Source organism: Chelonoidis abingdonii, chromosome 1, assembly GCF_003597395.2.
Source record: "Chelonoidis abingdonii isolate Lonesome George chromosome 1, CheloAbing_2.0, whole genome shotgun sequence".
Taxonomy (NCBI): domain Eukaryota; kingdom Metazoa; phylum Chordata; order Testudines; family Testudinidae; genus Chelonoidis; species Chelonoidis abingdonii.
Window position 1 is genome coordinate 336480691 of NC_133769.1, and position 12684 is coordinate 336493374.

At 43.7% G+C, this 12684-nt stretch overlaps 1 protein-coding gene across 1 annotated transcript in view; it reads right to left on the minus strand.

Annotated features, from left to right (window-relative positions):
- DDX10 (DEAD-box helicase 10) overlaps positions 1 to 12684 on the minus strand; it is a 340206-nt gene that overhangs the window by 299613 nt on the left and 27909 nt on the right. Inside the window, exon 9 of the mRNA XM_032780205.2 lies at positions 12108 to 12192. Within this exon, the coding sequence (XP_032636096.1) occupies positions 12108 to 12192 (85 nt within the window). The remainder of the gene's footprint in view (positions 1 to 12107; positions 12193 to 12684) is intronic.

Sequence of the window (12684 nt, forward strand, 5' to 3'; positions counted from 1 at the left end):
TATTGCCCATGGTACACTCAGGCTTTAACTCTTCTGCTATGACCATCAAGGGGTGACAGTTAGTGCCAAATGTAGAGCCACTGTCTGTGATAGTGACCCCTGTTCACTGAGGACTGGACTGAGATCAAACTCCTTTCACCAGATAGTAATACCATGATCAATACCAACCTGAGCTAGAGTTGTACCAGTAACTAGAGGTAAAAGTTTTATATAGCTCTTACTGCCCCAAGCTATACAGTACCACTTCCTATTCTTAAAGCTCACCTATCGCTACAACTACCACTATTGCCAGCTGAAACATAGAATCATGACTTAACCATCTAGCTGTGTTCTAGCTGTATTTTGAAACCATTCTACAGCCCTACTCAGCCCATCACTAGAGCATGGTTCAGTTACATAGTTTATAAAAGAATTCTAGTTTTCCTCTGCAGCTAGGAACACTCGCAGGTTTAAACTAGTGTAAATGGTGGATTTTCTATAACTGGAAGTTTTTAAATCATGATGTGAGGACTTCAGAAACTCATCCAGAGGTCAGAAGTCTATTATGGTGGATAGTGGAGTGGGTGGGTGAGTTCTGTGGCCTACGATGGGCAGGCGGTCAAACTCGATCACGATGGTCCCTTTTGGCCTTAAAGCCTCTGAGTGTGTTTTAACCATGTTGATGAAATATGATTAGCAGTTAAAAACAGACAAAAATAGAAGGGGAAGCTCACTGATTTTTGGTGACTATTATCACAAGTAAAAACATTCTGTGGTGATGAGGACATCAACTTGTAGCAAAAAACCACAGAAAGGGGAAGAGAATTGTAAAGGTATCTAGTGTGGGTATACAGACCTTGTGTAAAAAATGTAAATGGGTTCTATCTTGATGAGCTTTAAAATAAACTTTACTCTATCAAGATTTAGATTTTAAAAGACAAGTTGTCTGAGCAATAGCCAAGTTCCAAAATGGGAATGTTACTGTAATTGTCTGCAAGAAGAATAAGATCCTTGTCTGTTTTTACATTAGCAGTGGAGATGATAAAATGTATCCTAATCTTCCTAGAAAGCCTCACCATTCAGGTCAACAAGCCATTGGAGGGAAGGTAGACAGAAACCCTAGGACTGATCACCTTGGTTAGAGAAAATCATGACATCGTACAGGCCACTCCAGCCTTTGACTATCCCTGCACCTGAAGAAGGCCCACTAGTAAGAAGCACTGTGCCAGCAGAACAGCACTGCAGCTCCTTGTTACTCTGTGAGATCCCTATTTGGTATGGAGGAAAAAAAAAAATCTATTTAATGTTATCAAACCAAAGGGAGTTTACTGCTTCAGAGATCTTGCCAAATTGGGACACAGTAATGGATAAACCACAATTTCTGCAGTAAGAAAGTTGGTAGCAGTGCTCTATGATCACAGCAAGAAAGAAAAGGAGACCCGCAGAGATCTGAATTGCTTGTGCCTCAATCTAGCCATCAAAAAGGACAAGTCACAGGGCAAACTCCCAAGAGCATGTCAAAATAGCATCTTGGCAAACAAAGATTTGGATGTCTTCGCCCATAGGTAGACCAGTTATCTGATCACCATTGCAACATGGATGGAAAAATGTGATGATCAACTACTTCCCATATTCTTCAAAGGCCCAATGGCATCTGAGCTTGCACAAGATCTTCTCTGTGCTTGCACCGGTAGGGTTCACTGCACAATCAACTGCATCTGTAGTCAGAACAATCCTCCCTGCACAGAACTGCCAATACAATGAAGACTGTGGTAACCCAGGCACTCAGAGATCATGTTGAACAAGATGATGATAATGATGTTGACTAGAAGTGTCACCAGAGTTACTACATTTCAATACCCTCTGTACAAAATTATTAAATTTTGTTTTACCCTTTACATTATCATTGTGATGCTTTGAAGGCATAAAGAAATCTAATTTTATGTCTTGAAATATACACAGTCATTAAACTAAGTGGGCATTTTAACTAGTTGATGGTGTCATTGCTTACCCTTGTTTCTATGATTGATATCATACCTCATCTTAATGTAGACAAAATAAGCTTTCAAATGATGCTAAATGTGTTTCTGTAGAGAAGGTATAAGTCGACCAAATTGGTGCTTACCTAAACTAAATAGATAAATTGTTGTCATGCAGCTGCCAGCACTCAGAGGAAAGTTTCTGCCTCACCAGTTGAGATTGAGAAGATGAGGGGGCTTTTCCAATGGGTCTTTACACCCTGCACATCAAGATATGCTCCACACATTTTTTGTTCTAACTCTAGTCCAATCCCGATGGTCTCCATAGGATGCTCACAGTCTCTTCTCCTTTGTTGTTTGGTTCTTGTATCATTAACAAAAGGATTTTATTGGCAAACACCTGTCAAGCTGTAGCTTTCTGGCAGAGGGCATATATTTATTTTTTTTAAGACCATAACACATCCTCTTCCCTCTCTTCCAGGTATAGAAGTACTCTTGTATATATCAACATCCCTGTTATGAGAATCATCTAAACAGGTTTCACTTCTGCCACTAGATCATAATCCCCCCTTCACCTAGATAGACAACAAAGTCTTCTTTCTTATGAACAGCGACACTTTAGTGAGGAGAAAAAAAATGGACAAGAGTATGCTACAGCTTACACCAACCTTATCAATAAATTGAATATAAAGGTCACTGGGTCCTCCAGCCTAGCTTGTAAGCAATCTATTTCCCACAGCAGCTGTGTCCATTCTACAGTACTGAAGCATATGCTTATTTATTCTCTATTATAGTTTTCCAGGGTGGCAGTGTGTCAGTGGGTAATTATGACCATAGCCAAGTTTATATTTTAGTGAGTTAGAACATCATTAGAAAAATATTCTAATGGAAAATATAGTCCAAGTTGATGCAACTGCAGGACAATGTCAGAACTGTAGCTAGGCTTCAGTATGTAATTGTAAAGAGATTTAAATAATATGAATTGTGAGTTAAATATGCAGTAAGGAGGGGCGTTTCTTGTGACCTCTGCTGGCAACTGTTTTTTCTCTCTCTCTCTCTTTTTTTTTTTTTTGTTTTAGTTAGGACAATGAATCGAAGACTGCAATGTAATATGAACTAAACACCACAGTAGATCAATAAAAGTACTTCAAACAGGATTTTAATCTAATAAATAGTTAATTATGCAAGGAGCTGCCAGCTTGACAATTTGACTATGCAGGTTATTCAGATTCCCAAGAAACACATCCCATCTCTGGATTGAAGGCAACATTATTTTTCACATTGGGGGAAAAAAAAAAAAAAAAAAAAACTTTCCTGAGTTATCCAAACCTTAAGTGTTTAGTCACACTTACTTGGGAAGAAAATGTTATAACAGGGAGGGCTTAACTACACAGCTTCCCAGTGACCATTATCCAGAGGGATATATTTCCTGACTGCCTGAAACTATTATCCAATCATTTTTTCCTAAAAACAATTATGCTGTGAAGTATATCCAGCAGCTCCAAACTTTTTAATTAATGGGACTAAATTGATTACCGTTATCATATTGTCTAGTCCAATAGAGAATGGACAGTGGAAATTTTGGATGATTTTTAATGTAAGATTCATTTTCAGGATACAAGTGAGAGTGAACAAAACCACGGCAGAATATATATATATATATATATATAGTTAGGTTAGTTTGATATACAGTACACACAAATATATCCACAAAAGGACATGTTGGCTTTCTCCAGAGCCATCGACATCAACACCAAATCTCTCTCTGAGATGTATCCAAAACCCACTGAGGCCAACAGAAAGACTCCCAGTGACTTCATGGGGCATGGGATCAGGTCCCATATAAGTATTTTACATTATGTGCACATGCCTCATGAGGCTCCAGACTTATCCTTGCAACTATTAGAATCGCTACAGAATGAGTTATTCTACTCTGTCCTCCATTTCACATTTAATGCCTTAAAAACAACTCTTGGTGCAGAAAAGCCAGACTTAGGTGAGGGTTTTACAGGCTCTTTTGGTAAAGGAGGTAGGGGAGAAGTGAATTTATTTAAACTCAGCTAGTAGCAACAGTGTGCTAAGCACTAAACACAGAAATGTGTCCATGCACTGAATAAACTGGGAAACATAAAGCACACTTTTTTCCCCACTATTTTTGAAAATGAAATCAAAGTTTCTGTAAAACAGTCCTTTTCTTACCATCCTACTTATCAGTTAAGTAACCTTTGTATGGGATTTCTTTCACTCACATGTCCTCTACATGCCACATAATGTGTAAAATTACATCTTTTGAAAGAAAAACGCATACAGTAAAACTTCAAAAATGAAAATTAGCTTCTGCTGTCCCCTAGTGGCATTGCATTTTGTGTCACAAATGTGATCATAAGATTTTCTCAAATCAAATCTAGGTTCCATGGACATACATGGCATACATCAAAAGAAATTAACAGCCAGAGGGGTTACATTTCATGAAGAATGCCTCCACAAATATTTCATACAGTATTCTCTTAGACTGTTTGAACTAAAACCCACAGGAAACACAGGACTCTTCACATCATAAAATCCATATTTCTCTCATGAAAAGCCTTTTGTCATATTATAAAGGATATTTCCACAATATTTTTCATTATTTTAAAAATCACTTATTGATTTGTCCAGACTTTAAAGGCATATCTACAAAATGCAACGAGCCAAAACATCTTCTAGTAACATTAGATACAAAGAGGCGCACGCCATCCATTGAAATAATAAAACTGCTTTCAAGTTAATCAGACAGAAAAAAAAAAGATATACCAATCTCACTATAAAGTAAAAGCATTCTTTCATATCGCCTGATTTTTTTTTTGATTTTTTTTTAAGTTGTGGAAAGTGGTTTTATTTTACTATGTCTCAAAGATTCAGCAAGTTTTTTCTTCTTGACTTAAATATATTTATTTTTCTATAACAAAATAATTTGATTTCAAAAGTAAATAGTACCCTGAAAGACCGTTTTAATTACAGCTGACACACAGGTTTCTAATTAGCTGAGATATTTAATTTAGCTTTCATTCCTTGCAATTATGCACTCTCATGACCCATGAAACTTTCTAATTATCTCTAATCTCATTAATGATTACTATTAAACTGCAGTTTAATTTTTATTAAGTTTCTAGAGACAACGTAGGCTTCTCACATATTAACACCATCCTCTGAATACAGCCAAAGTCTACTACTCAACAGTTAGAGTTGGTTAAAAAAAAAAAAAAAAGTGTTTTTACAAATCAGTCTTATTTGAAATTCAAATTGCACAGCATGTATCTGAAGTTAAAGCATGTCCACAATTTATTTTCTACATTTTTTTCCCCAGTTTATTCCCAATATGTATGTTTCTCTAGGCTATTATTTCTGGCTCAGTAAACATATCTTTTATAGGAGCCACGAGAAAAAAAGGTTACCTCCCTTCTCGTAACTGTTGTTCTTTGAGATGTGTTGTTCATGTCCATTCCAAGTAGGTATGCATGCGCCGTGTGCACAGTCAGAAGGTTTTTCCCCTAGAAGTACCCATCAGGTCAGCTGTGGAGCCCCCTGGAGTCATCCTTTCATGGGGGTGTATATAGGTAAGGTTATGTTTATGTCACGGAGGTCAGGGAAGTCACGGAATCCTTGACTTCCAGAAACCTCGGTGATGTTCTTGGCTTCAGCCCTAGGGGCTGCGGGACTGGAGCTGCCAGCCAGCAGGGCCCTGGCAGGGTTTCAGCAACAGTCGCGACAGGCAACAGGGGGCCCTCTGCAAGGTTCCAGCAACAGATGACAGACTACTGAGAGGGCTCTCCTCAGGGTTCCATTGATGGGTGACAGCCTCACACGGGGGGAGAGGGACGCCTTGGACAAACAGCTGGGGGTGTCCTATTTTCTCTCTGGGAAATATGGTCACCCTGCAGCTTCCAGCTGCCACGAGAGAAGGGGGAAATTCCACAGCTCCCAGCCACCACAGTGGCAGTGGAAACCATGGAGCCACAGCAGCAAAAGTCAGACAGGTCACAGTTTCCGTGAATTTTTGTTTATTGCCCACGATCTGTCCGTGACTTTTACTAAAAGTAACCATGACATAAACTTAGCCTTTTATATAGGTCCCTGCCAACCCACTGCCTCTTCAGTTCCTTTGTGTGGAAACTCTGACAGAGTGGAAGACGGGTGGGTCTTGGAATGGACATGTGCAATATCTCAAAAAACAACAGTTACAAAAGGCAGGAGACCCAGCTTGTCAAAGGTGGATCTTATCATACTGACATGTTTCTCCGCTTGCACCTTGGAGCGGCCCCTGACCAATCAGTTGTCAAGGTACGGGAAGAATTGTACCTGCCTTCTTCTCAGGAAGGCAGCTACGATTGCCATGCACCTGGTAAAAACTCGAGAGGGTGCTGACAAGCTAAAAGGGAAACTCATAATGGTTGTGGTTCACTATGAACCTGAGAAAGCATCTGTAGGCTGGAATTATAGATATGTGGAAGTACGCACACTTTATGTCGAGGGCAGCGTACCAGTCTCCTGGATCCAGGAATGGGATGATGGCAGCCAAAGAGACCATGTGGAACCTCAGCTTCTTCATGAATCTGTTGAAGCCTCGCAGGTCGAGTATGGGTCTGAGACCCCTTTGGCTTTGGGGATTAGGAAATATCGGGAGTAGAATCCCTTGCCCCCTAGCTCCTGAGGAATCTCCTCCACTGCTCCCGTGGTGAGGAGCAATTGAATCTCCTGCATGAGGAGCAGAATTGGAGAGAATATCGCACTTCTACAGTGCTAAGGACCTAGAGATCTTAGATTATCTAAGTACAAGTATAATAGATGTGGGACAAACTTTAGAAAACAGGGTGACAGATCCAGTGAGTGGACTGGTGCATTGTCCCCGGGCATGCCTTCAAGAGGCTTGCTTACAGCCTGAGGACTGCCTGGCTGATCCCTGGCCTTGATTGGGTGGTGTATGAAGAAGCTTACATCTACCATGCCTGCCCTGCTTCCTGGAGAAGTCCTACCTAGGCTAGGGAGGGTAGAAAGATAGAGGGGTTTGAGGCTTAAAATGTTTCCACTGGGTGGCAGGGGTGTGCAGTTTTCAAGTTGCCTGCAAATCCTTTAGGCTATGGAGCTTGGAATTTGTCTGCTCCAAAAATAACCCCATGACTTGCTGTCAAAGGGCAAATCATGAACTGTTGTTGGACCTCTGGGAGAAGGCCCAACACCTGGAGCCATGAGCTCGTCCTCATGGCTATGGCGGAGGACATGGTTCATGTGGCCAAGTCTGCCACGTTCAGTGAGGCCTGTAAATAAGTCCATGCCACTGCCTTGCCTTCCTCGACAATGGCTACAAATTCCGCTCTAGAGTCTGACAGGATCATCTCCTTAAATTTCATCATGGAGTCATGAATTAAAATTTTATCTGCTGAGGATTGCTTGCTAGTTAACAATACGAAGCTGGAGCTCCCCAGTGGAGTACACCTTCCTGCCAAAGAGGTCCAGCTTCTTTGAGTGTTTAGGTTTTGGAGTTGGACCCTGCTGCCCCTGTCTCTCTCATTCACTGCCACTACGACCAGCAAACCCAGCTGTGGGTGAGCGAACAAGTATTCGAGAGGGGACAAAATATTTTCTCTCCCCCCCTCAGCTATAGGGGGAATGGAGGCAGGAGTCTGCCACAAGGCCTTTGTAGTGGCTTGAATAGTTTAAAGGAATAGTAATGCCACACTTCTCGGCCTGTAGCCCCATGTTATAAGCCACTCTGTGCAACAGCTCCTGGGGCACTTTATTATCAATGGAGGGCAGCCCAGAGGATGAAGACCCCGCCACCACCTCATCCAGTGAGGATGACAATGTCACTCAAGACAGTACCACGCCCTCCTGTACCTCCGGTTCCCTGGAAGCATCCTGCTCAGTGCCGTGCTACTCGGCACCAGTAGCAGCCTCAGAGACTGTGATGGAGCAGGGACCCACATGGGGCTCTGCGCCATGGTCTGAAGCCTTGAGGTGGGGGACAATCCTGGGTAATAAAGGGGCGCATCCTTCTGAGATTAAGGACTGGGAGCTCCTGGAGTAAGTGCCCTGAGCCTGGTGGTATGCCCATGGGGTTCAAAAAGGCCACTGCATGGGCCTCTGCCACGGCATCATCCCTGCCTTCTGCCTATTGCGATGCCGCTCTGACTATGCCTGGAATAGTAGGACTGTGCACCCAAGTCCAACGACTTGGGACCCTGAGCACGGAGCCCACAGCGACGCCAAGCTCTCATCATGGGTGAGTGCCCTCTATTTGTCTTCTTGTACTGCTTAGGCGGCAACGGTGAGTGCAAGCGGTGCTGTGTGGTCGCTGTGGGCTTCAGTGCCAGGGAGTGACCATGCTAAGGGTCTCTATGCCTAGAGTACTTCCTCGCTGCCATAGCTTCTCTAACAGAGGCCAGAGCACTCTGCACGGAGGTGCCTGGTGCTGAGCCCTGCTTGCCCGGAGCCGGCTGGAGATGGAGGGCTGCCTCCATAAGAAGCTGTTTGAGCCTGAAGTCTCTTCCTTTCTTTGTTCTCGGGCGGAACCCTTTGCAGATCTTGCAGCGATCTGTTTGACGCACCTCCCCCAGACACTTTAGGCAGGAGTCGGGCGGGTGGCCCCATGCCTCCAAGAGGGGAGGGAACTGGGGTTGGGGGGAACCCCCCACGTCTAGCTAACTAACTACTGAAAACTAACACTAACTAAACACAGAGGTGGGCAAACTACCACCCAGGGGCCACATCCAGCCCGCAGGACTCTCCTGCCCGGCCCCTGAGCTCCTGGCCTGGGAGGCTACCCCCCGGCCCCTCCCCTGCTGTTCTGCTTCCCCTGCAGCCTCAGCTCACTGCGCCACCGGCACAATTCTCTGGGCAGCAGGGCTGCGAGCTCTTGCTGGGCAGTGCAGTGCAGAGTCGCACCCTGACCCAGTGCTCTGTGCTGTGTGGTGGCGTGGCGGGCTCCAGCCAGGCGGCACAGCTGCCTGTCCTGGTGCTCTGGGCGGCACAGCTGTAGCGCTGCCAGCCACCAGTGCTCCATGCAGCCCAGTAAGGGGGAGGGGGTGGATAGAGGGCAGGGGAGTTCAGGGTGGTGGTCAGGGGGCAGGGGTGTGGATAGGGGTTGGGGCAGTCAGAGGGCGGAGAACAGCGATGTTGAATGGGGGCAGGGGTACCAAGGGGGCAGTCAGGAAGGAGAGGAGGGGTTGGATGGGGCAGCGAGTCCAGGGACAGTACAGTTAGGAGCCACCAAGGAATGAGAAGCGGGCGGGGGGCAGAGACCAGGCCATGCCTGGCTCTTTGGGGAGGTACAGCCTCCTCTAACCGGCCCTCCATACAATTTTGGAAACCCGATGCGGCCCTCAGGCCAAAAAGTTTGCCCGCCCCTGTGTTAACAGAAAGTCTAATCAGTAGGGGAAACACTTTCGGAGGGAAGAGAGAGACAGTTCCAACACCATCACTGGCAGTAAAAAGGAACTGAAGAGGTGGCGGGTTGGCAGGGACCTATATACACCACCATGAAGGTGTAGTTCCGAGGGCTCCACAGCTGACCTGACAGGTATCGCTAGGGGAAAAGCCTTACAACGACTGTGCATACAGCGCATGCCTACATGGAATTGACATACACTCGAAGAAGAACTTGGCAGACTCCCCCACAATGAAAACCTAATGCAGGGCAGCTTTACCATTAATCTGTGAATTAGATTAGGAGTCAGCAAGCACCTGTAAACAGGGCTGTAGCCATGGGTGGGCCTGAGTGGGCTGCGACCCACTCACTGAGCATACAGGCCCAGTGGATGCTGGAGCCCCCCAAATCCACAGGCTGGGACTCCCAACACCAGGTCAGCGTACATCAGCATCCCTCTCCTGTGCACCACATGCTGCTGCCCTGGTCTCCAGCCCCACCCCCACAAGGCACACCTCCCGCCTGGGAGTGGGTGAGTCGTCCCTGTGTGCCCCAGGCAGCCTCATCTTCAGGTGCCTGCTGAGCAGTAAAGGCCGGCTGGAGATGGGGGGGAGAGGCAGGCCCCCCCACTCCAACCCCCAGTCATTGCCCACCTACCCAGTTTTCCTGTCCTAGCTACACCACTGCCTGTAAAGCTTTTCCTACAGAAGGAAACTGCTCTCTTCAAATCATCACTCTGCCAGCAAAAATATCTGAAGACTGGTTCTTATCATCCTTCCCTTGAAACCTCAGCAAAGCCTTAATTACAGGCAATGGAAAAATTCACCCAAAAGGAGAGCCCAACAAAGGTATGCTGAAGTAAAGGGGTAGTCAGTCTGTATAGCAGAAGGAACAGCCTCTCAACAAAGAAACAGGACTTCTATCCCCAATATTCAGCCAAGCTCTATTCACACTATCACGACCCTACCACAGAAAAAGTCTGATTTAAAAGAGGATCTCTGAAAAGGCACCCTTTGTACACTGGAAAGTTATCTCAGCAGTATCAAAATTAAATCCCATTTCCTTCACCCTTTTTAACAGTCATGTTAATAACATTTACACTTGTACAGCTGTTTTAGTCTCCAGAGTGCTTTAGAAGCATTCCCAATAGCACCTGGGAGAGACATGTCATCCCATCTTACAAGTGGGGAAAAATCAGGCACACAGAGCCTGACATGTTTCAGGCAAGTCACTTAATACTGAGAAAACTCTCAAGAGTCCTGCTAGAAGCTGCAGTTACACAATAATGCTGAATTTACTACATTTTCTTTTCCATGACAATACTGTGATGCCACAAACACAGGATAATGACACCATAGCAGGCTCAAGTTCAAGGAGAGGAAGAACTAGGTTACAGCCATGCATATATTTTATTCCCATGCAGAGACCCAATAACAACCAGATCCAACATGCAAATACAAGCTTTTGCAGCACTGAGTTCCAAGTTTATGCACACTCAGAGACAACAGTAGCAAGGGCATGTCTAAATTTAAGTAACATTTAATAGGTTTTCAAAAAATGCAAATACTTTTGGAAATGCTGGTTATGAACGGAACTAAGTAAAAACCCATCACCCTTTCTAGAAGGGGAAAAAAGATGCAAACTAGTAAGATAGTCTTTAGGTTTTTCATAGCTGGGAAAAAAAATATCACAGATACAGTGATTTTACCATCTGTCCAAGATGTGTCTTTGTATCTGTGATTTTAATAAACTTACCTTTCAGTAATGGCTCCTGCCTTGCGGAGCTAGGCCTGGCTCCCCGCTCCCCATCATGATGGAGGGGCTGCTAGGCCAAACCTGAGCATTGCTGCAACCCCATGCACCAAGTTATAGCACCCAGAAAGGGAAGCCAGGCAGGACAGGAGCTGCAGCTGCAGAGTGAGTGTCGGGCAGGCTTGTTCTCCATCCCCACCACCACCACCACCTCATTCAGGGCCCCTTCTCCTTGTTTGTCATGGCATTATTATTTTTTTTTTTTTTTTTAATATCGAAAATCAAACCCATGTCTTGACTAAATTAAGCATGACTGGTCTATGATTTTTGATAAAAATGCTATGACACATCTTCAGCACTAGTTATCATCTGAGATGTAACGTCCTCTCTGGAGTCCATATATTTCTGAAGTTTTTATCTACTGGGTTTTCACACAAGTAAGTATTACTCACGTGATTCTTTCAAGAAATTGCTTTAGGGAGCAAATAATTAATGTAAGTTGTTCCTATCTCTAAGAGTATGATTATATTAAATGTTGAAAAATTAAAGATTTTTAAAAAACAACCTACTTAATGATATCAGAATTTTCCAAATAAAAACAAGAAACACTGCATCATCCTTTTCAAATGAATGTTATGCCATTGGAAGAAAATGGATTACCAGCACTAAAGATTAAAGTCTTATTTATCTATAGAACAGGTACAGCACAAATGAGCTTCCACTCTGCCTGGCAGGACCACTTCTAAGTCTCTTAACTATTTATAAAAGTTAGCACGAATGTGCATAGTTAAAGTTTGTTTTTTTTAATATCTATGAAGAACTGATAAAGACAAACTCACTTCACATAAGCTGCCAAACAGCCTTCAGGTGGTAATGGCTTTTAGTCCCTTCTGACCTGTACCTAGCTGATCAGGTTATTAGTTCTCCTCCTATTATTAACACACACAGCTATCAAGCTGCAAACACTCAAATGTAAATCATAATTAAACATGTACCTGGCTGTTCTTCCCACTCTATGAATGTATGTATTTGCATCCTCTGGGCAATCAAACTGAATGACCCAGTTCACTGCAGGGAAATCTGTGGAGAAAGAGATTAAAGTTTTAACACGTTGCAATATTTTATTTTGCAGTACTATTCCGAGAGAGCCATCATTCAGATCAATTTATAGACACTGCCTGTCAGCACTCTCTCTGAATTGAAAATTAATTGCATGTATCAGCATAGCATAAACAGCTATCCCCTTTGTCAAAGTGAACTTAAATTAATAGTGTCTTCATCTCCTAAGTAATGACCGTGCATTGAATGGAACATAATTTCACACCTGAGAAGGACAGACAGATGCTCTGTGTCTTACAAATAATAAAATGCCCTGGCATTAAATGATTAAGTAAGTGATTTGACCCACTTTTTATGTAGAATATCAATTTACTACACAATCAGAGCTTGAAATTAGCTGCGGTCAGCTGTTACTACCCTATCTGTCCAAGTATTAAAACATCATTATCTATTTCAATGACAGCAAGGAGGAGGTTGCTAGGTAAGACTGAACAGTCCACACTGAAAGGCAGT